Genomic DNA, 25,703 nt, shown 5'->3' with positions numbered 1-25,703 from the left:
TTTCCGCACTTCCTCCATTTTCCATTTCTGCAGTGCATGATATAAAGAGTTACATTTTAAATCGTGAATTAGTAATGCACAATAACGAAATTCTGTGTTAACTCTTCACGACTTGAATTGATTAAAGATAAGCTTTTAAGATCTCATTATTTGAGTTGAGTTGAGTTGACTTTAGTTTAGCGTCCCTTTCAGCAGCGAGGCTATATGAGACGTGGACCTACTGATTAACGTGGAATCCGAACCACATGAGCTCCCGCCGGGAATCGAACCCGGGTCTCCCACGCCAAAGGCGCGTACGCTAACCGCTTAGCCACGAAGGAGCTCTATCTCATTATTTGAGTGAAAAACTTTAAACAAATTACATATTGTAACGGCGTAAAACGAAAAAGTAAACAAACAAATAAAATAAAATAAAAATACTTTCTCAAAAAATTCAAAGAAGCCAATTCACCTCAGTAACGGTCGAACGGCCTTTAATTTGATAACGATACAAATTTTGGAAAGAAAAAGGGGTGAATACATATTTTTTTACAGTTATGTTACAAATATAATGCAAGCTACAATACTGTAAAATAATCCAATTTAAGATTTTTAAAAAGTGGCCAAATTTCATCCGGTGTAATTGAAAATTCGAAAATCCAAAAACAAATACCTAGGCGACCTCTTCATCTTCCTTATCTATATTATGAAGTTTGTACTAAGTTTTAGTTCTATGGCTTATTGTCTGGAAATACATACGTGTCCCTTCCGATCAAACGTAGAACCTCTGGAAAAACTTACTGAACAGATAAATCATTCTAAATTTGGTTATTAGTGACTTACTGAGCTAATTACAGTTTGATACTTACGCGAGGAGTATTAAGAATGGAAACACATATCCGGACATTAATGTGTTGATACAAGTAGTCCAAACAATAAGCCATATCTACAAACAGATGGTCAGATATGGAATGCCGGATGACGAGTTGTGGTATTTCAGAGAAGACCTATGGTCTGAATGACTATATAGAAGAAATATTAGTTTGGTTAATTTATTAGTCTGAAACATTAATCAGAGGAATTTATATGAAGATACATTAATTACCACATGGATATTGTAGTGTGACATTATCTGTCAATTAGGTCTATTGGTTGGTGGTAAGCCTATTAAGGATAGAAAAGAATAAAGTATATATGTACAGTAGAATTACCGAGTTGAATTACGTTTTTGGTCCGAGTGTAAAGATCATAAATGCAGCAAACTAGCGTGTACACCTCCTCCATCATAGAATTATACTTACTACATACAGCCAACTATGAAGTTTACACACAATTACTTGGAAAATTTTGCATCCTCTTTTATAATTACATTTACAAAATATTTCACGCCACTTCACATGAAATTATCAGACCACAACAATTTATCAATGTTTCAATTATAGAAAATCTCTATCAAAACAGGCATTATTTCATGTGATATGTGATATACTAGGTCCTATTGTAATTAAATCTCTCTCTTGCCCTCATGTAGCATTCATCCCTAGTAACTGTTCATTGGAAGAAAGCGAGTCTGAGAAAGTGATTTCTTAATATGTCGAACTATGCACCTGTTTCGCTTAAATGAAGCTTTTCTCCTAACACTAATGCTCAAGTGTGTCAACTCAAGAGTTGCCTTTTGGAATAATATTAAATTTAAGGTAATTATTATGCGTATTGTGTAATAATTGTACAATATTGTTTTTCATGTTATCTTGTACGTCTATGTGTCATACATAATGTATTTGTTTAACTAATCACAAAGATACCAGTAGCGAAGATATTCTCTGAAAACAAGAATTTTGCGGTTACATAATCAAAAGTATTAGCCAAATGAAAATTGCGAACACTACAAACTGAACTTGAAATAAAAGCAACAGTATTTAAATTCTCATTTTGAGGATGTTCTGAAACTTTACATGGTTCGACGTTTTTTTCTTTCTTTTTTATCTTATGAATTGTTACCCTTTTAATGCCAGATGTTAAGCATATAAGATTTATTCAAATTCTTCTTTAAAAATATAATAAAGGGCGAAGTTCACGTGAATTTAATACTCGTATAACTCCAACATACCATCTATAGCAGTCTATTGACTAAAAATGACAGGATACGGCTTTTCAAATACCCTTTATTAGGTTAGCTATGAAATAATACACTCATTTATAGAATGATTCGAAGTATACAGTGGTGGATCTATAGGGGAGCCCGAGGAGCCAAGTACTCCCAGTGGTCCACTTATCAGTAGTGCACATGTTCTACCAACTAAAATATTGGAAACCATAGTACTGATCGATAAATATTAGGTTATCAAGTATTTAGAACTATTTTGTAATGCGATCGCAACTATGGATAATCCTTAAAGACCCAACCTTTAAGTTGACCACTAGAAAAGAAATGAGTCAAGTGTATAGTTAGTTAAAAAAAAAAAAAAAAAAAAAAACTATAGTGTAATTCTTTTATATATATATCCTTTTCTATTGAAAAGTATTTTTACTGTTTAAATGAAGATAACAATCGTTTCAGTTTTCACATTTCAAGAAGAAAAGAAAACTGACCGCTTTATAATGGAGCTACGTTACTTTACCTGGAAACTCTTGGTAGTAAAGAAGAAAAAAACGGAAATTTTTGGTTTTTATTGATCACCTTTGTTTACCTGTAGTGAATTTTCTAACTAAATAAATTCTTTTACAACGTTCACTACTTATGAGTCTTGTGCTCAATTCGAGGCTGGCTATGGTAATTGGTTTTTGAACTGGCACGTCATTTATGGTCAGCAAGTGTAAGTTATGCAACCCAACATATCATGATAGTCATGTTGATTGTCTGACTGCATTATCAAGTTCCTGAACGTTCTATATGTCGGCATGTGTGTTGTACGGGTTTGCCTAAGTTCAAATGGGCAGAAAAGAAAAAAAAAGTATCAAACTAAAAGTATCATAAAAACCCGTATTTGTTTTCACATAGAATTTTGCTTAGCTCTCGTTCTATGTATCGGAAAATACTGTTGTGAGCTTCATACATTCTATTAGATTCTAATACAAGTTCAGTTTATAATATTAAAGCCACAAACTGCCATTTTTGGTATGATGTTAGTTTAACAGTAACGAAAATTACAGAATTAATTGATTCTATTTTTTACTTCTGTTAATATATGTCAATATACTCCTGTTTCAAACTCATGTCAATATTTTTGAAATAAAGAACTTGTGTATAAAGTTTTTAACCTTCTCCCACTTGAATTTTAACGGTCTCAATAAATTTGATTGATTGATTTGGGTGGAGAATGCTGACGTCAACAACATGACAATTACCGGTATTTGTTCTATCCCAATAAATGATTCGTATATAGATAGATATACTTGTTCCGCATAATCTCCTACATAAATGTTGTGTTTAGCTCCAAGAAAGAAGCTGAAGTTTTATTAATTAATTAATTTATTTATTTAACAATCACCAGATACAGCTCGGAGGCCAGTTTATACTGGATATCTAACAATAACAATAATAACGGAAAGGATTTCGGAAGGTATCGGCCAGGGCCTGTTTTAGTAGGTACCTGGTACCATCCCGGCATTTGCCTGGTAGGACTGAAGAAAACCCTGGAAAACCCAAGTCAGGCAGCTGGAATCGCACCCACGACATCCCAAATGCGAAGCCAACGCTCCATCACTTGAGCTACTTTTAGTTTATACATACATTTTAAAAGATAACTTTGTTCCAGCAAAACTAACTAGTACATTTTCAGAAGTTATTGCTAATACTATGGATTTTTCATTAAAATATTTTTGTCATAGAAAATTATTCTAATAGCTTTACAAACAATTTGTTCTAACTAGAAAACCCATCGTGTCCACTGATATCCTTTTCTTTTTCCTATCAAGAGATGTACTAAGTAATATCCCTGATTACTGAACTTCTAATTTGTTTTTCAGAATGCAGTAATTAAATGTTTTTGTTTGTGCGTGTGTGTGGTAATGGGAAATAGAAGATAAAATGCACTGATATTCCTTTACTAAAGTTGAAATACTCGAAACAGCCCAAACTTTCCAGAAAAAAAGAATTTAGAAGAAAAAAAAATCTTAAAAAATAAAGCCATTTTCTCCCGAGCCCTTGGATCTCTACTTGGAAGATCTCTATCAGAATGATAACCAGGTTTCGAATCCAGGACCTCTCTAATGCTAAAACAACGATGTACAAACTGACCTACGCCCCCCCCCCCAAATATACACTATATCTATATATAAGAGGTAAAATCGAAAAGTCTTTGCGCCTATAGGTTTATTGGCAGATTACGAATCATAAACGAAAAACAAGATCTACACAATATTCTAACAGACCTTTGTCTATTCTTCCACATAATCACATCTGCTTTAACCATTTCGTGAACACGCGTAATATCGGGTTTCAGCCCGGAGCAAGGTCCACTTCTTGCATCACAACTGCGCGCTTTGCACTACTAAACACCTACCTCCAAACACCGGCTCCATTTCCTTGTGGATATATGTGGCTGGTTGCCTCTTGCAAATTAGAAAATGAGTAACTGCTTACATGACGTGGACGTCCTGAGGACTCCGGTCATCTTTGGCAACTGATAACGCCATATGGTAAAGAAATCGTAAGTTACACTGGGGGTCGTTCCAAGGGAAGTCTACAATATTGCTCGTTGTAATAGTTTTATTGTACATTATATTGGACATTACTTTTACTTTAGCAAAGTAGACTAATTGAGACAAGGCTTTTCTCATTTTTCTTTATTCATATAATACAATGACGCATTGTTCTTGGTTCTCTCTCAGCTGGTACAGCATGAAATTTAAAATTTAGTATCAACCACTCACAGACAAAAATTAACTCATCATCCACTTACCTGATTGTTGACTGGATTTTCGCCATCTCTTGTGGGAATAACTTGGAACTCTCCTTGTAAATTAATTAAAAATAAATATCATTAGAAAATATAAGTTATCTGCTATTCTATGCTACAGTTAATCATTTAATATTAAAAAACTACGTAAAATAAATATCCAAGAAGACAGAGGCTGTTCCGGGTATATGTGGCAAATTGTACTTACTAAATAGTAAAGAAGACAGGATAGGACGACAATGTTCGATATGTCTCTTCTGGTTCTGAACGGTGGCCCGGCAACGTAGTTTCCATTGCACAAAGTACGACTGGAAAAACAACAATGAAGATCTTGCTCCATTGCTATTTCACAGCTTTCCAGAGTCCGCTCACAGTTGTCATACGCCTCTTGCCCAAACCTCTTTTAAGAAGTCCAAAACCACAAAGTACATTGGACCTGCGTCTTAAGAACTTACAAAAAAATAAAATGAAATCTTTGAGTTTTACGTCCCACGATTATGCCGATTAGGCTAAAGGAGACGATGATGATGAGAAATGAATGAAATGGTGGAATGAAGAAAGTGGGAGCAACCAGGAAAACCCCGAGAAAACCCACGACCACTGAGCTTGTCACCACAAAGTCCACACGCCGCGAGCTGGGATTGAACCAGGGACCCCAAGCACCGGACGTGGACGCTCTACCACTGAGCCATCGCACCCCCCGAAGAATTTACAGTATCACGTTGAAAGGTATAGCATGTATTCCAGTAGCTTCCTCCACACCCTGGTAGAATGCAAGGGACGATCTTGAGATACGTGATGAAGCTTTGTCTTGATGGATGCGGACCATGTTGATCTAGTTTTCGCACATTTCCGGAAGTACTGCGACTTGATTCTTCACCCTACAATTCTTCAGTTTGCCTCGGTAACAATAGCCAGGAAGCAAAATGAACCATTTGGAAAAAAGCCTCTTTGCATGCTCGGACCCACTTTTGGAAGTGCTACGCGCTTTTGTTACTGTACATGATGGCTTCTGGTTTGCCCACGCCCCACCCAAAATATCAACGTACAACCCCCCTTTGGTTTGCTAAATGCCACTCGTACAGCTTCCAAGCGCTACATATTCATCCTCGTCGGTGGGCACCATATGTGATTCAGTTTTGTGAGCATTTTTGGCCCAGCGAGAAAATACAAACGCTTGGAAAAGTAATACAACGTACCCCCGCGAAAGTGACTTAGTTTGGACGCGGTTTCCGACCTAGCGAGGATACATAAATACTCTTTCATAGCTTACGCACTACACTAACAGACGCGCTTGAACAAGGTCAGGTAAATTCTTTGTCCAACATACGTGAAACAGCCTGCTGTATGCCCACCTATTTCATGTACCAATAAGAACATAACTAAATAAATTACAACTCCGCACTAAAAATTACACCATTTATTTGTGACCAAAACAAGAAAAACTATACAGCTGTTTACTCATGTGAAATACCACAGAATAAGTTGCGTTAGAAGTGGATCATTGTAGATATGAATTGCATTCTATATATTCTCTCTATTCCTTCAGTCGTGACCTCAAATATTCTTTCCACGTGAAGTAAAAACTATTTTACTGAAAGAGTGGAACTAATGTCACTATCTTGACTAGCGTTGTAAAGGCCCGGGAAAAAAACGAAAATATTAGGAAAAATTGACATTTTCGAATATTTTACTACATTATGCTTTTAAAATGAAAACTACTTTATATTTACTAGTTTACAGTATACAGTTTATTAACTAGATTATTGAGTAGTTATGTTTCTTCTATTAGAATAGGCAAATTTTGTGGCAACAAATATATTTGTACCACTCCTTTAACGTTAGCACCGTGATAGTATGGAGTTATGACTACAAAAGATCCTAAAATATAATCCTAGTTAGATTAATTAATATAGACGCATTTAAGTTATCTTAAGTAATCTTATAAAGTTACCGTTTTATGGCAAGGAAGTGTTAAATAACAGGGCCAGAATCATTTTAGTTAATACCAGTATGTTAAAATCAAATATAGTATATATTTTAGGGAGATACGTATTGTCCTTGTGCTGTGTAAAATTTCCGGAAATTTTGAACCCATTACAAAAAATATTTTGTTCGGAAATATTGGCAAATCACGGAAAATATAATTTGAGAACTATTTCTCCGCCTGATACTAATCTTATTTGCTGTAACGCGTCTCCAGCATATATATAACATATTTCGTTAGCAGGAAAAATACTTAAAGCAACAGCTTTTAATTTTACTTTTTAGTTTTCGGATTTCTGGCAAAAATCCCTCTTTATTATTTGTATATTTTTCGAACAACTCAAAAAGAGCGATTATCTTATTTACATATACACACACACACACACCGCAGAAGTGCGTAAGTTTGAGCAGCGACAAATATATTAAAGAATTTAACATGTGAATTTTCCGTTCGTTATTATTAAAGACGAAACTATTCTCCCTGTGCGAAGAACTGGTATTCTGTTAATTTTGGGTATAAAGGGCACAAACTGTCACCAATGAACTGACGGATCTCAAAAACTATGAATTCGACACTAGTATCAGTCATTTTTATCTACTTTTACATGTCACCTTTCCCCTTTAGGAATAACTAATGAGGGCAGAATTTGGATTTAAAACGGCATCGGAAATGTCACTGTTCATCTCAGCCACCCTGAAAACTATGGATCCGAAACTAATATCGGCCATTTTCGATCATTTTTATGTATCTACCACTCATCCTTTCCCCAAGTTGCGGCACTGAATTTTGATTTAAACAGCATCGAAAATGTTAAATGTTCATCTCAGGACCCCTAAGTTACGAGGATGAATTTTGATTTAAACGGCATCGGAAGTGGTACTATTCATTTCAGCGACCCCCAAAACTATGGATTCGATACTAATGTCGGTCATTTTCGATCATATTTATATATCTCCCCGCCCCCAAGTTGCGTGGGTGAATTTGGATTTAAACAGAATAGGAAATGTCACTGTTCATCTCAGCGACCCCGGAAACTATGGATTTGACTAATATCGGCCATTTACAGTCATTTTTATATCTCTCTTCCTATACAAGTTGCGGGCTTGCATTTGGATTTAAGCGGCATCAGAAGTGTTACTGTTCATCACAGCAACCCTCAAAAACTGTGAATTCGACACTACTATTGGTCATTTTCGATCATTTGTATATCTCCCCTCTCCCCTGCCCCTAGGTCACGGCTCTGAATTTGGATTTAAACGGCATTAGAAGTGTCACTGTTCATCTCAGCGACCCCGAAAACTATGGATTCGACACTGATATAGGCTATTTTCAATCATTTATATATATATATATATATATATATATATATATATATATATATATATATATATATATATATATATATATATATATATATATATATAATCTGTTATTCCCCTCCCCTAAGTTGCTGGCCTGAATTTTTATTTAAACAGCATCGGAAATACCACTGTTCATCTCAGCAACTCCGAAAACCATTTCAATAAATATCCACACTTACTTCCTCCAAGTTGCACGTTTAAAGTGAAATGGTAAAATCCATCCCAGGCCCGAACCTCATCTATGTTGAAACTTTTTATCGAGATCAATCTGGTGGCTCAAGAGTTGTTAAGTTACAAATATAGTCACTTTCATTTTATATATGTAGATTAATTTTCGCATTAGAAAACAGGTATTTGTTTACATACAAAATTTTGTACATAAAGTTTATATTAAAGCCTGTATTTGAATATTAAATAATAGTAATTATATGTTTTAGTGCATGAATATTAGTAAAATTTGCCTACTGCTCTTTCTTTTAAGAAGCAATTTGGTTAAGATTAACAAAATTTCACCAGATCAAAGAGCACATTAAGGACTCAGTTTCATTCAAGAGCCCTATTTGTTGCAACAGAAACGCTTCATGATGATAGATGTGTATGCAATTGTAAAATTTCTGTAATTAATGCACAACCAGAAGTAAACGACTAGAAGGCACATGAAGGAAATGAGCGCAAGCTATTAATTTTCAAGAATAATTACAACTGTTTTATTTTCGAGTGCTTCTTTTTTAAATATTCACAATATTGGAATTTCTTAATTTACATTTTTCACGTCTTCAAAAAAACTGTTCCATTACTAGTAAAACTAACAATACAAAGATTTTTGTTTTTTTTTTTTCCAATTTTTCCGGAAACAAATCGGAAAAAACGATTTTTTACCAGCCGTTTCAAAATTTTCGAAAATTTTACAACACTAATCTTGACCGAAGTCTTTATTTTGTGAGATTAAAAAATATATATATATATATATATATATATATATATATATATATATATTTCAGTACTTTTCTGAAATCCTGAACCAATTTATGATATCTTTAGACTTTGTGAGATTTATTTTGAACTCTTATTATTATTAGGTAGCCATTTATTTGGACACTGGTGGCTCCAGGAAGTTACGTTGGTATGGCCATATCACAACTGTCAACAATCGCGCACAATCTGTCCTCCAACGTCAACAATTTCTTACAAGATCCATTCTCACTTTTACTTTTCTTTCTGTTCACTGCTTCAAAACATTTGCCTAACGCTAGAAATAAACAATAGGACTGTAGGCAGCTGTTCGGAAGAGCCACTGGACATTTTTGAACATTTTAATAACCCGAAACCATAACGACACAACAAAATTATTTTAGAAAAATAAACACACTGCTGAACAAGACTGCACTTATTTAATATAAAAACACATTTACACGTGACGTTTCGATCTTCTAGCCAAGATCCTCATCAGACGTACACTCTCTGATGTACGTCTGATGAGGATCTTGGCTAGAAGATCGAAACGTCACGTGTAAATGTGTTTTTATATTAAATAAGTGCAGTCTTGTTCAGCAGTGTGTTTATTTTTCTGATTTCATTCGCAAGACGTTGACTATGTTTGTGTGTCAGTTTAAAATTATTTTATAAAACACGAGTTCCCTTCAGACACTGAGTTGTGGTCTGGTAGTAGTTGAACCGCATACACTTGAGGAGTATGGTCTAAGCAATTTGCAGATTTCTGGTTTTCCGTTTTCGTAAATAATGAAAATGATTCCAGCAAAGAAAGAAATAAAGAGAAAAAAGATGTAAGGAGGTAGAAAACTGGAAAAAGCCGAGAGAGAATAGGAAATACAATCTTGTGCCAGTTGGACTACTTTCATGAATAATTTTCTGAAACGTTCAAAATCAGGTGAGTGACTGAAATCATGAATTCCAAACGACTTTGTAGAAATACAAGACTCTCTTGTTTGGATATGGTTGGTTGCTTTCTAAAATCACATTTTTGTGATAAAAACAACACAGTGAAATAATTTAATCTCTAAAGCAGGTTTCCTTTAATCAAAATAGTATCAGATTGTTGGGGACATATAAGATTCACATCGGTAATATAACATATAATACTGTCCCATCTATGAGACGGAGGGATTACAAGTGTGAAACATAGACCCTAACTACGTATACAAGGCTTTGTTTTGATATCACACTAATGCAAGAATTAGACACTTCTTGGTAAAACTGTAGCATTAAGTATACAGTTGACAACACGAAATGTGACTTAACTAACTTTTAGGTAGGTAGGACTAGAGTCAAACGTCCCTCTCAGAATTGAAGCTATATGAGACGAGGGCTTAAAGTTTAACGTGGAATCCGAACCACATGAGGATCAAACCCAGATCCCTCGTGCCAACAACTAACCTCTCGTCCGTTAAATTAAGTTATTGAGAAAGTGAGAATACGTACGATTTTTTCTGAGAAAATAAATGAACCAAATCATACGATTTGAGTGAGTATTTGAATGAAGTAGTCGTACCCAATTCTGTAGTTACATTTCTTATATTTCCGGTCATCTTAATGAATCCAAAAGCAAGAGAGAAATTTTCTTCTGTCGTCCCTCAAAGAAACGAAAACATTGAGACTAGAGATGTAATTATTGTACTCAGTTTCTAGGTTATTATTATTATTATTATTATTATTATTATTTTAGTATGTATACTTAGGATACTTAGAGTTAAAAATTATAATTTTCAAGGTTAACACGGTAGCTAAGAATGCTTGCAAAAATTATACATTTCTTTTCTTCTCAGAGATAAAAGGTTGTGTGTTTTGACTGTCCTTCAATAACATGATTTAATAAATGATATTCTATAACCATTGTGTATTTTGTTTGCACACATACAAATGATCTGTGATAATGTGTTATGCGAGAAAAATCGAGACGCGAGACCTTGGCCTGGAATTCAGCGTTTAAATGTCTATCTATACAATTATATAAAATATAAGAACTGGGTGAATTATCATAGCCCAAACTACACTACTATAGGTAACAACTAGAAATTTCGTGAAAATATTTCTTTTGTCGTCACAAAAATAAGGGATAAGGACAGATTTTTGGAAATATCAATCTAAAAGAGGTTCGGAAGTTCCCCCAAAGAAAGTATCTCACGAATTCCTCACATTAGAGAGATGAAATTCGATATGAACTCTTCATAAAAATAAGAAAACACGCGTTTCAGTGCTTTCCAAAATCCTGGTGGAAAAAAAAAAAAGGCACTTATACAATACTCAAATTTCCCGTTCTTTAATCAGAAAGTGCTGAATGTAAGGTTCCGCTTAAGATCTGAAATTCGGTATATAAACCTTTTACTTAAAAGTAAGATTCAATTTCAGGAAAATTCGCTCCTAGGGAGAAAAACAGCAACTTAAATCATGTTGAAATTTCTTTTTCTTTGTTCACTAAGCTCACTTAAGTTCAAGATGTGAAATTCGGCATATAAACTCTTAAACAATAATAAGGGAATACGTGTTACAGCGTTTTCGAAAATTTCACTTCGGCGGAAAGAAAGGGGACAATTAATATCGAAATGCCTTTATTTATTCACAAGATTCCTATTGCGGGGATTAGCTTATGTTGGAGATGTACAATTCGGCCAATGACAAAAAACACTCAGGGAAGCAGTATATGATTAAGGTAACAAAAAAAGTTCTGTCGCTTTTCCACCCACCACTTTCGAACATCGATATGTCACCTAAGACGTATCTGAAAGATCAAAAATAGTTTCCATCAGCATTGACGACCTTCTGCCAACGTTTTGGAAGGCCATGGATTCCATCGCTGTAGAATTTGGTGGGCTGTGAAGCGAAGAAGTTATCAAGTGCATTTTGCACCTCTACTAGGGATTTGAACTGGCATCCTCTAAGGTGATTGACCAAGGAATGGAAAAGGTGATAATCGGACGGTACAATGTCCAAGGAGTAAGACGGATGCAATAGTGTTTCCCATCCAAGGCGTAGAATGGTGTCCCGGGTCATCCTAACCGCGTGGGGCTTAGCGTTGTCCTGTAATAGGAGGACCCCTTTGCAATTCAGAAGTGCTGGCTCTAGAGTTTTGAGGTTTTCTTGAATACGGCTGAACTGCTGACAGTACAGCTGCATTGATGCTCTGACCAGTTGGTAGCCGTTCCTGATGCACGATGCAGCGAGCAGTGCACCAAACACACAGGAGGACCCTCTTCTGCTGCAGTGATTTCGGCTGTTTTGGAACCGGTTCATGAGATGCTAACCAATGATGATGGCGCCGTGGAGCTTCGTACAGGACCCACTTCTCATCACATGTCAACACCCTGTCAAGAAATGGCTCCTTTCTCATACGAGACAGGTCGATAGGTCCATCATGATTTGACTCCGGGCCAGAAGGCAACGCGAGCAGACACGTTTCATCTCTTTACTAACTTGTGCTTCCCAAGTTGATGGAGATACTTCCGAATGGTTTCTCCACCCACACCGAATTGTAGTCCCAGTTCCTCACATGTCTGGCCACTGTTTGCCTCCATTGCCGACTGAAGATCTTAGTTTTGTACATGTGTTGGTCTTGCGGCACGTGGTGCGTCTTCGAGTGTTACGTCACCGTTTTTAAACTTGTTAGACCACTGCTGCACTGTCCGCGTATAGTCACGATACCCTCACCAAGGGCCTGGCATATGTTCTAGAAATAAAAAAAAGCGACAGAACTTTCTTGGTTACCTTTCCATAACATTCAAATTTCCGTTTCTTTATTAAGAAAGTACCCTGGGTGAGGATTTGTATAAATTTGTGAAATACGCTTTATAAACTCTTAAGTAAAAATAATAGAATACATTACTAAATACATAATTATAATGCCTACTATAATTGAAGCTTAAGCTTTATTATAGGTAATACATAACAAATAAATGAATAAATAAATGCCATACCTATATAGAGCTTGGTTGCGTTTAGACAATACCTTACTTATATCAATTAATTATTTCACTTCATAACTTACCGCTAGAAGAACGAACTTCTGAAGTCCGAACTTTCTTTCGAATTTCAGTTGGAATTTCCTCAGGTGCAGCAGCCCTTTTACCTGAAAAGAAAAAAAAAATGTAAGCAGAGCCGACTGAGAGAATGGAGTGGAATACATTCAAAATTAAGGTAACAATACTACTATATCCTCTTCAGAAGCAAATAAATAACGAATCTAAAGAAATGAAATTGCAGTTGTGAATAGCGCTTAAAATTACTAAATTTAGAAATTATTTTGAAATTTGTTTTGAAATGTTGAATCTATATATTGCCTTGAAGATATTATTTTTTGTGTTTCTCATGCATGTATGTTTTTGCTTTGCTTCGCCTTATTGTGTTATTTCATTCTTTACTTTTAATTCTTATTTTATTGGATACTAGCATATATTACCCGCTTCGCTCGGTTGAAATGAAAATTTAAATGCACAACTTCCTACCTCATGTGTTTAATACCCGTGAAATATGCTGTTTTCGTTTTTAATGACATCGATTTAAACGGCATCGGAAAGATCATTGTTCATCTCGGTGATCCCGGAAACTATGGATTCGACACTAATATGGGTTATTCTTGATCAGTTTTATGTATTTCCCTTTCCCCCTTCCCAAGATGCGGGGATATTTTCCCCTCCCCCATTTTATGGGCCATGCATCGGAAGTGTCACTGATCATCTCAGCGACCCCAAAAAATGTGGATTCAGCACTAATATCGGTCATTTCCGATCCCTCCCCCAGGTTGCGGGGTTGAATTTGAATTTAAACGGAATCGAAAGTATCACTGTTCATCTAAGCGACCCAGAAAACTATAAATTCGACACTGATAATGGCCATTTTCGATCATTTATATATATATATATATATATATCCCCTCCTCCTAGTGGCGGAGCAGATTTTCGATTTAAACCGGATCGAAAATGTCACTGTTCATCTGAATGATCCCGAAAACTATGGATTAGACACTAATATTGGAAATTTTCGATTATTATTATTATATATAGCTCCCCCTCCCCCGTGCTGCGGCACACGAAATCAGAATTGTCACTGTTAATCTCAGCTCCTCCTAAAACTATGGATTCGACACAAATATTAGTCATTTTTGATCATTTTTAAACGTTTATCCCCCTCCCCTTCCTTGTATATCCTCCCCTCCGCAACCGTCAGAGCTGAACTTGGATTGAAACAGCATCAGAAGTGTCACTGTTTCTCTCACCGACCCCGAAAACTAAGGACTCAACACTAATATCGGTCATTTTTGAATTTCTCTCCCCCTCCCCTACGTTGCATCGTCAAATTGAATAGCCTAAAGTAATCCCTGCCCCTTCGGGTGGTTCAAGAGTGATGAAGTCACAAAGGCAGTCATTTTTTTACATATATATCTCCCCCTCCCCCTTCCCTAGATTGGTTCGTCAAAGTGAAATGATATATATATATATATAAAACCAAGGTCCGACCCTCATATATGTTGAAAATTTGATCGAGATCGGTTGGGTGGTTCAAAAGTTATTAGTTTTTATTTATACGTCATACTCCCCTCCCCTAGGATCATCCGTTAAAGTGAAATTACAAAAATGTTTCCAGATCAGAACCTCATGTATCTTGAAAATTTGATTGAGATCAGTCAAATAGTTCAAGAGTTATTAAGTTACAAAAATAGTAATTTTCAGTCTTATATAAATTTATTTTTATATATATATATATATATATCTCCCTCTCCTTCTCCTCCCCTACGTTGTTCCCTCAAATTTAAATCATAAAAACGATCCCAGGCCTGAACCTCATCTATGTTGAAAATTTGATCAAGATCGGTCGAGTGGTGCAGGAGTTAAGTTTTATTTATTTTTAGACCCCCTATCCCATCCCTCAGCTCTATCATTAAAGTGAATAGCCTAAAACCAGCCCAGCCTCGAACCTCATCCATGTTACAAATTTTATCGAGATTTGTCGTGTGGTTTAGGAGATTCAGAGTCACAAACATAGGATTTTCAATTTTATATATATAGAGATTATAATTATATAATGATGAAATTATATAATTATAAAATACCAATAAAATAAGAATTAAAAGTAAAGGATAAAATAACACAATAAAGCAAAGCAAAGCAAAAACATACATGCATGGAAAACATAAAAAATAATATCTTGAAGATAATATAAAGATTCAACATCTCAAAACAAATTTATATACAAATTGTATATATATATGAAATGAAATGAAATCTGTAAGTTTTACGTCCCACGGTTATGCCGGTTAGGCTAAAGGAGACGGTGATAATGAGAGATGAGTGAAATGGTGGAATGAAGAAAGTGGGAGGAAACGGGAGTACCCCGAGAAAACCCACGAGCACGGTGTTTGTCCACCACAAAGTTCACTTGGCGGGGGCTGGGATCGAACCCGGGACCCCAAGCACCAGAGGTGAACGCTCTACCACTGAGCCACCGCGCCCCCCTGTATATATATATGTATATATATATATTACATACTGTACATTATGTTACATACATACACAAAGACTTAAAAAATCTAGACAAATAAATAATCTACACATGTATTTACAAATGTAGAGATCACCGTTGCGCGGCAAAGATCTACATTCCTCTGTATACGTCATTGCATTTGTCAAGTGCGACTTTTCATGTAATATTTTGATCTGACAGCCACATTTTCAACGCTTACAAACTATTCGACATTATATGAGTGCATCCACTGATGTTTTAAAGTCCCGCACGTGAGAATGTGTCGTTTTTGGCTCGTTTATAACATAATTTTTGCTTAATTTCATGTTTATTATCGCCTCCTCTAATTTATCGGTGTATTCTTTTACCACCCAGTATATATATAATTTTTGTAGACTGTGATTCAACAAATTTATTTTGTAAATAATACTCTTCATAAATACCAATCAGTTTCATTTTTCTGAGCATTTTCTTCATACAACTTTGAAGTAATCTTACGCACATAGAACCCATCATCTCATTTAATTGCGTTTTCCAATCTGATGGACGGTTTCTGAACTGTACTTGAATAACTTACGTGCTTGGCCATTATCGACCTCAACAACCATTTTGAATGTTTGCCCATGGCTTGTGAGTGTTCCGCAGATGATGCGTTCTAGGGGATTTATCGAGTCATTCTGAAATTTGGAAATGTGTGAGGCCACTGTTGAATTATCCGTTCATTTACTATACAACTACTATATGCTGATATATTTCCGTAGGCTATCGAGATTTCTGTTGCCGTTACTTGTTAAAAATCAGGCAACCAAGACAACTGACGTTTCCACGAAAACTGAGTTCCATTTACCTAAGAGCCCTGTCTGAAAAACCCGTCATCACTTTATGTAGCGAACCTTCCAAACTCCTCATTTATTTTCCGTGAACAAGGCTTCAGGGTAGAGCCAAAAAGTTTGAGTGTGCAAGGAATTTTCAGGAATCAAATGAAGTAAAATGAAACATTTAAGTTTTACGTCAAACGATTATATTGGCTAGGTTAAAAGAGACGGTGATGATGAGAAATGAGTGAAATGGAATGAAGAAAGTGAAAGGAAACAGAAGAACTCTGAAAAAAATGCGCACACGGCGTTTGTTGTCCACCACATGATCGCGACCTGGGATCGAACCAAGGACCCCATGCACCAGAGGTGAACGCTCTACTACTGAGCAACCCGCAGCCCTTCAAAATTACAAGTAAGTGAGACGATTGTCTGTGTAATCATTAACTTTTTAAAATTTGCTTCTAACAAAGAATACCTTTCTACCCATGTAGGGATTTACATTACCATTTTCGTATCATAGATCACATGATTGTTTAAGTTTTTACTAAATTTCACTTAACTTACCTGCAGATGAACCAGGCATCTCTGAACTTGCGCCAGTTGCTCGGAGTTTCTCAATTGCTGGAATAGAATAAATTTGAAAATAAATAAATTAAATAAACAACGCTACTATATTTGGTTCACAAACAAATGAGACTCACTTTAACATGCAGAACCGCTGAACCTACAAAATTAACATAATTAATATTTTTACTATCCATTTTCTTTCAGTGAATTATTCTTTTATATATTAATAGCCAGCAATAATAGAAAATTCTACATCAAATGGGTAGTCTTTGGGAAGGATATGTCATTGTTTTTTTTTCATACTAACTTCAGTATTTCCCGCATAGTGGTCTCTGATCAATACTTGACGGAAGAAATTTGAACGCATTATAGTTTTAGGATTTAACTAGAAAGTTATTTTTTCAATGAAAGAAAAGATATTTTTGAATGCATAAAAAAAAAGTTTTCACAAAAACCTTAACTAAACAAAAAAAAAAAAGATTGAAACAACTAAATTCTATGCAAACAAAATAATCATTTGAAAAAAAATAGAAAAAAACTGTAAATATTGAACGATAACTAAAAAAAACGCAAAAAAAGAAAATACACAGAAGTATTTAAAACTAAAATTGTGTTAACGAAAATTTGTAACAAATCTTTAATAAAAATACATTTTAGAAAAGGTTTAATGAAAAAATATTTTTGAGTATATACAATTTTTAAATAAATTAAAATTTTCACAATAAAAGTTAACTTATCAAAAATTGAAAAAAGTCAAACAAAAAGAAAAAAAATTAAAACTATAATTTTTATAGTCTTTTTATATAATTTAACTAATTTTGTAGTTTTTATGTAACTATAATTTAGAACTGTTTTCAGAATCTTGGTATCTTCTGACCTACAAATTTAAAATCTGATCCGTAAGACCGTAGGTCTGACACATTTTCAGATCTAAAAACTATATCTTTAAATCTTAAGATTCACCATTAACTTCAATTCGACGAAAACGGATGCTAATTGTTTTAATGATTTTTTCTTGTACCTCTATAGCTTCTATATCCTGTAAAGCTCTCGCATTGATGATAAACATTGATATGATGTTTCACTTGTTTTATATGTATCATCATTTTTAGTTCATTGGTAAACAAATTTGTGTTAAGGAAGATTTAAATCTGTGCCTTGAAAGAAATCTTTGGTGTATTCAAATTTATAATATGTAGCTATAAAGTCTTGGGTCTCACTATTACTTTCAGTTTGTGAAAAAGGTCTGTTTAGTTATTATATGCCGGCGTTACAGGATATAGATTTGTCCACAGGAATACGAGATACAGAGGTGCAAGGAGAATTTCGTTCAAACATTACTACTAGAAGTGCATAAATTTTTGTATACAAGGAATTTTAATCAACAGTGATGTAGTTTGTCTAGCAACGTTAGTTTCTTGGGAGAATAGGTACCGAAGATACAATAACCTTATTGCCGAAACGTTCTCAGAAATATATTCTATGTGTTTTGGGTAAGCCCAACTTTAAATAATGTTTAATACACACCCTCTCAAATCATTTATCAATATAATTAGCGCTATAATGACTTAGTAATATTGAATTGGAAGTCACTTCAATAATTGTGGAAATAAATTAGTGTGCGGTTCTGAGAAATGTTCAACTATATTAATTTGGAAATAAAATATTTTTTGAGTTGACATTGATACTTAGTATAAAAAAGATCGACAGCTGGATATCAGCTTCAAAGTAGAATCAATTAGGCATAGGCTTGTAGTTTGAGATGATTTTGTTCACTATTAAGATTCAATTGATAATTTTGTTTGTTCATAAAGCATGCTTGTAATTATTACATTCTTACAATAACCGTACAATTACATTCCACTTTGAACAAATTGAACCATACCTCGAGAAAGTATATCAACATTCACAGTTGTTTTACATTATTACAGGCAACAATTGAGAATACTATCGCAGTTCTGAAATTGACCTAAAAGTTCGAATAGCTAATATCATTTCCAGAACACAATCGTAGTAACAGCAGACAGCCTTCAAGTCTCTGTTAGAGAAATCAAGAGTTCTGGCGTCTGTGTTTTGAATAATGCCTTCTTGTTACCCATTTCATGAGGTTGGGTAACTATTAAACCACCAAACAATGAAACGTCTTATAAAGTATATTATACAAATATACATTAAGCAGAATTATTACACAATATCAAACACAATGTAATAACAAACCAAAGAATAAATCTGAAGTGCACAGACTCCTACTAAATTTTCTGGTGAATAAGTTTTATCGTCAGCCACTGAAGACGACGATCTGTACAGTGTCAGGAAATAAGCTCGTTTTCGAAGTTACAAGAGTTATTGCATTACACAGAAAGATAAACTTTATCTTACAATATTACGACTCTTTTAAAAAGAATGCTCAGCACGGAAATAGCAAGAAATCTTTGATGTACTACACTCAAGTTGCTGTTTAGGTCATCATACTCTCATGAAATGCCTGGAACTTTGTTAAGTAGATATTAGATATAATGTTTAAGCTTGTGTAAACTTATATATTCTTCTAGTATAATGAAATGGAATGAAACCTTTCAGTTTAACGCCCCACAATTACGTCCGTTAGGCTAAGGGAGACAGCTGATTAAGACAAGTGAATGATGATGCAAGAATTGGTGGAATGAGGATGTGGGAGTACCCGTAGAAAACTTACGGAATGATGATGTCCGCCATAAACGTACTTGGTCGGCGATCGAAGCACGGACCCCACGCACTAGAGGTAAGCGCTCTACCACTGAGCTTCCGTGCTCCCTTTCTAGCATAATTAATGTATGATACGGTTTAGAAAAACACCAAAAGTTTCCACTTTTTAAAAGAGTTACTACTCTCAGGGCCGTAACGGAGAATTTTAAACCCCCTCCCCTCCCGCAAAGTAGGCAGGAGGCTTCCTGTAACATAGATATTATATATATATTGCAATACATAGAACGAATTGGTAACGAATAAAAATATTCAAATAGCTCAAAAGAGAGTGAACCGAACAACAACAACAACTACTACTACTACTACTAATAATAATAATAATACTCGCTAGTTACAATCAATGGAACCCTACTAAGAGCGAGAATATCTTCGAACACGTTGTGCGAAGTCAATTACTATGCCATCTATGTTCATTTCTCTCGTTCTTTCACTTTCGATGTTCAACAATGCTAATCCTGAAGACCTTTCTTGGGACATTGAACTTCTCAAATAGTTTTTCATGAGACGAAGTTCAGAAAATGATCGCTCTGCTGCTGCTGCAGTTACAGGCAGCGTGAGAAATAATTGAATAGCTGTAGAAACATCTGGAACACTGGACGAATTTTGAAGAAAACGAATATCACCCACATCTTTTACTGATCCTAACCACATCTTTGTTAACTTGTCTTCGAGCACTGATCAGAAACATAAGATCTGTGTATGTAATTCCGATGATAAATCGTCTTTATAAAATAAAGACAACTTCTCTGCTGATCGTAATAAATCATTATCAGAGAGATGCAATAATTCAGAAGATTTCAAAATATAAAACATTTCTGCCACATTTTCCATTGTGGAAGACCGTTCCATAACTGGAAGAAAACAACGTCAAAGATCGGTAGAAACACTTTCACTCTAAAACACTTCTCTACATCTGTTAATTGTTCGTCTTCACTAAAGATGTTCCCGATGCGCTTTGATTTTAAAACCGGTGCCACTCCCCAGGTTTCCGCTAACTTAGGTGCCATTTATTTAATTTCATAGAAGTTATTACGGCAGTATTCTAGTTCATTTATTGCGTTTTTGATCATGCTAGATGCATCGATTAAGTCCACTGTTTCATTTTCTAAGTTCCCTGAAACCAGACTGACACTAGTTAGAATCTTCCCTTGGATTATAATTTGTAGCACAAACTCGTAATACTCGAGCTTTTTCTTCAGTTGACATGCTTCGGATCGTTCTGGTACTTTATAGGAGGTAAGACTTATTTAGTCAACGCTTTCAAAATGTCACAATAACGAAACTTCAGGGTAAGGAGAGTGTCTATCCTTAATGTCCATCTTGTAGGACATAGTCCGCCTTATGCAGAGTCGTTTTGACAAATGATTAGCGTCATGCAAAACGCCCGACTTCTGCAGGAAGTATATGCAAGTCGAACGCTTTAGTATGGCACTAATCACACGTCAGAAGGACTCTGCATATGGCCCAGTTTCTTTAACGTAAGGGGCTTCGAATTAAGGTTGGTAGAACTCTCTGAAATTGATTCTAAAACATCCCAACGTGTTTTGCTTTTACTGAAAAAACAAAGTTGTACGGTACGAAAAAAAAATGTTTACATCGATATTTTTGCAGCAGTCGTTTAGCACTAGATTTAAATTGTGTGCGGCGCAATATGTCACTCAATTCCTTTTGTACTGGAATCAGCCACTTCAAAACCCAAGAAAAAATTCATTCACAGTCACTGACAAAGCAATACCATGGTAATCACGATTCACTCTGACATAACGAATGAGTTGACCTAGTTGTTCTACTTAACGGATATCTTGCGTAGTATCAGTAATAATAGAATAATAGGAGCTGACTTAACTTCGGCAATAATATAATTTTTTTACCGAGTTTGCAAGCAGTTAAATAATCTCATTCTGGATTTTAGCATCAAATATGTTACACTGGACTGCCTTCCCAGAATCTGTTTCAATACAGGATCGTACTGTGAAAGAAAATTGAGGAACCTCATAGCGGAAACTTCTTAACATTTATTGAATTAGTCATTTGTAACACGGAAAGCAAAATTTTGTATAGCTAAAGTAATGATAACGTCTACTACTAGTTTCAATAATTCTTTCCAAACATTCAACTTATTTGTATATTCGGTGGTTAGTTTAAGATCAACTGAAACGTTATGTATTCACGTTTCAAAGGTAACACATGCGCACAAGTGAGAACGAGTACTTTCATGTTGTTTTATTTTTTTGATAATCCTTGCCAATCACGAATGCCGGAATGCCGTTACTCCACTGGCTTTCATTATCACCAAATACAGCATGGTTCACAGTAAACACTATTAAGCTTAATCGAGTAGCACAGCCACAATCGAGGTATTGTTTCTCCTATTTCTCGAATTTGCTTGCAATACTGGAAAAGCAACTGTTTCTTTCTTTCTTTTTCTCTCTCTTTTGGAAAGCGCTCCGAGAGTTGATGCTGTCTGCGTTTTATTAATTTATGCTTTAGATCAGGATCAGAAAGCAGTTGTGGATAATTAGCTTTGAAATTTTCAAGATTTGTTGATCAGTTCGCACACTTATCTTGAAACACACAAGCTTCCTTTTCAAAGTTTGTAAGTTCACACTCCTCTGACTCCAAGGAAACTTCAACACTTTCTGAGGTAGATGCAGTCACAAGACACTCTTCTCTTGGCTTATCACATCTTTGGTCTGTTTCTTGTGACGAATTTTCGTGAAAAGCACGGATGTTAACCGTGAATTTTGTAATTTTGACACGTGTCTTATTTCTAACCTGAATTATTTGTCTTTTCTTTCGTTTCATAGCATCACTCTCGTATTTTCGTTTTAAATCGGACATGACAGCACTTGTATCCAGATTCGAAAACAAAAGCGCTTTTTAAAACATTCACAAACACAAACCAACACAGAGCACCACTGAATACAAATTGGCAAAATTCAACTCACGATTAGCTGTGTATGTGGCGCATAGATTTTTCCTATTTTTCCTCTTCTTTTACAACAATACCCAAAGGCAACAATTCCTACAAAGAGTGAAAAGTCGCGTACGTTTTCCAGAGAAGAAATCAGAAACTACCTTTGGAATTTATAACTCTCTTTCTTACCCATCTGGTTTTTGTTTTCATTACTGCCATCTGTGTGTTACTAAAAATAACCCTTTTTGACCAAGTTCTTGCCTTTCGCTATTCCAATTATCTGTAACGGTATAGGCGGAACAAACACTAGACTTGCCGACATAAAGAGAAACTGCACATGTGCATCACTCCATACCGACAAAAGAGCAAGACGATGACCTTTAATTGTTCTAGTACCGTTAGGATACCTTTGGAAAGACAGAGGAAAGAAGTCGATTGGATTATTTATTCCCTTTTACTTTAGCTCAAAAGAACAGCTTTTTAAATAATAATAATAATAATAATAATAATAATAATAATAATAATAATAATAATAATAATAATAATAGAAAGTTAAATATTCTCAAAGAGGCTAAACAACTTCAAACTCTGTCGCTTTCTGTCGCGCCCCTTTTGACTTTTTACTTGGCAAGAATTACCAGAAGATCCACGAATGTGACTACATACTCGTTATGTCCATAATTAGATGGGGCCTCCATGAGCCACGGAGCCTCCACACCGCGGGGGCTGCTAGGGTGTCCGTTACGGCCCTTCGAAGAAGTCTCTTGTGTACTAAAACTAATTTGAAATTTGCTTTTACATGTCCCTTCTTATAAAAGAAAGAAAAAAAAAAAACCTTCGATTAAAATAAAGAAACTATGAAAGAATAAGATGTAAGTATTGCCACACCAATCTCTGTTCTAAAGTGAAACTGAGCGCATAACTCCATAGTTTCACCACCACCAGCAAATACACCTGATGCAAAAGTTTGAAAAAGCTCCGATTATTCAAGAAAATAAGTAAGTAAAGTGCAATCACCACCACATGAATAAATAAATAAATAAATAAATAAATAAATAAATAAATAAATAATAATCACCACCTGAACTGAAATTCAATGCATCTCACTAAAATTTCACAACCACCACCAACAATATAAACTTCTTTTGCAAAAGCACCGACTATTAAAGAAAATAAAAAATAAATAAAGAGCAAACATAACTACAACATGATGCTGTTCCACTAACCGAGACTCAACGCATGCACCCTAAGTTCCCCAACAATCATAATTAATATGTCTGTAACTTACGGTGACAGGGTCCTTGATTGAACTTACGCTTCTACGTAAAAATGGAAGAGCGCATATACTGCAAATAAAGTGTACATATTAACATCTTCTCTGAGTAAGAAGCAACAAGATCGAAATATCGTTATATTACCAAGCTTGATATTTAAGTTGCTTACTTGCTTTTTAACATCTCATAATGCAAGTAAATATAAACGTGTGATCTACCTTTAAATAAAGGTAAACACTATATAATTACTACTAGAAACTATAAGGTACATACTATATAAGAACTTATCTTTGTCCCGCGAGGTATTTTTGTATATGCATTAACCATTTTGAATATTTTGATTCAGTGCTGGCCTTGTTCGAAATCAGTTCTGTCTGCCTCGCTGGAAACCTAATTACTGTTGTATAAAATAAACATGAGATCCCATGATATTCCAATATATACAGTGTATATATATATATAATAGAATATATAGAATAGATCTACTAATCTATCAAATAGTTGCATCGATTCTTTCCAGATAGCAGGTAAAATCGATATAGATTGATACTAGCATCACTTACAAGTGTAGCAATTGATTTAACTGCTTGATGTATTTGTAAAGTAATGTTAATGGTTCCAAGTTAATATGCGACGTTGCTACATTGTGAAATTTTGATTCCCCATAACAGCTAAAGGAGGTCCCGGAGGGCAAACCATCATATATTTTCGCTTTATTTTGGGCTGTAGAATAGTGCTCTGTGGTCCGTGGGCGCCATTTTTAGAACATCCGATATTATAGAACAGGGTGTCTCACCTAACTCTGCGACCTCAAATATTTCCGAAATAACAAAAAATGTAACAAATCTAGTTACGTACGAATGTACACATGTCAAGGGCCTATAAAATTCTGTAAACAACAAGTGCCCCCAGGGGTCCCACCATAGGGCCCAACTTGAAAATTTCAAATAGAAACCCCCTATTTTTATTGCAGATTCTGATTCTAAGATCAAAACTAAGCAACTTTTACTTGAAGCACATTTTCGTTATTCTACAAAGGTTGTTCAGCCTACGTTTGGCCGATTTCGTTCCTTCCCCCTCCCGGGCAGAATGGACTCACCCGACCTGGCTCGTGGCGTCCTGCAGTGTTGTGCAGTGGCTTCCTGGGAACGGAGTTGTTTTACCGCACGGGCGACAATAACGCACAAAACAGGACCATTGTTGTGAATGTTGTGTTAAATTTGTTTCCAAGTGTGCGGGTTTCCGCTCTGTGACAAAATGCCGCCCAAACTAAGCCGGTTTTGGGAAGGCTATGTTGCGGCTCTTTATGACGCCCACTTTAGTGTTTCTGTCATTAGAAAATAGTGCAAGAAGAATGGTTGCAACATCAGTTTAAGTGGAATAAAAAATGTTATTAAAAAGTATAAGGGCAACGAAGCTCCACCATTTGGATCACCAACGAAGTTGCCTAGGAAGCGGGAATGCACCAAGGCCACTTCCACCATGCAGAGGAAACTTCGCAAAATGGCAATGCAAGAAAATCCGCCAACACAAAGGTGTATGGCTAATCGTCTTGACGTGTCTTTGGGGACTGAGAGTCGGACGTTACACCATCAACTCAAGCTGGAAAAAGTCATGTAAGCTCGCGGCCATCTTCTCACGGATGTCCACCAAAAGGAACGAAAGTGTAACGTCCGGAAGCTGT

The 25,703-nt window shown here is 35.4% G+C and overlaps 1 protein-coding gene across 2 annotated transcripts in view; it reads right to left on the bottom strand.

Annotated features, from left to right (window-relative positions):
- The window catches only part of LOC145688366 (uncharacterized), a 335,311-nt gene that overhangs the window by 39,195 nt on the left and 270,413 nt on the right, over positions 1-25,703 (bottom strand). For both annotated transcript variants that reach the window (XM_081762515.1, XM_081762516.1), the window contains 3 exons: positions 17,081-17,137; positions 13,228-13,308; positions 4,884-4,936 (listed from right to left, as the gene is read on the bottom strand). In XM_081762515.1, the coding sequence (XP_081618641.1) occupies positions 4,884-4,936; positions 13,228-13,308; positions 17,081-17,137 (191 nt within the window). The remainder of the gene's footprint in view (positions 1-4,883; positions 4,937-13,227; positions 13,309-17,080; positions 17,138-25,703) is intronic.

This window comes from Thermobia domestica, chromosome 6, assembly GCF_964235325.1.
Source record: "Thermobia domestica chromosome 6, izTheDome1.hap1.1, whole genome shotgun sequence".
Classification (NCBI taxonomy): domain Eukaryota; kingdom Metazoa; phylum Arthropoda; class Insecta; order Zygentoma; family Lepismatidae; genus Thermobia; species Thermobia domestica.
This window is presented reverse-complemented; position numbering and strand designations above follow the sequence as displayed.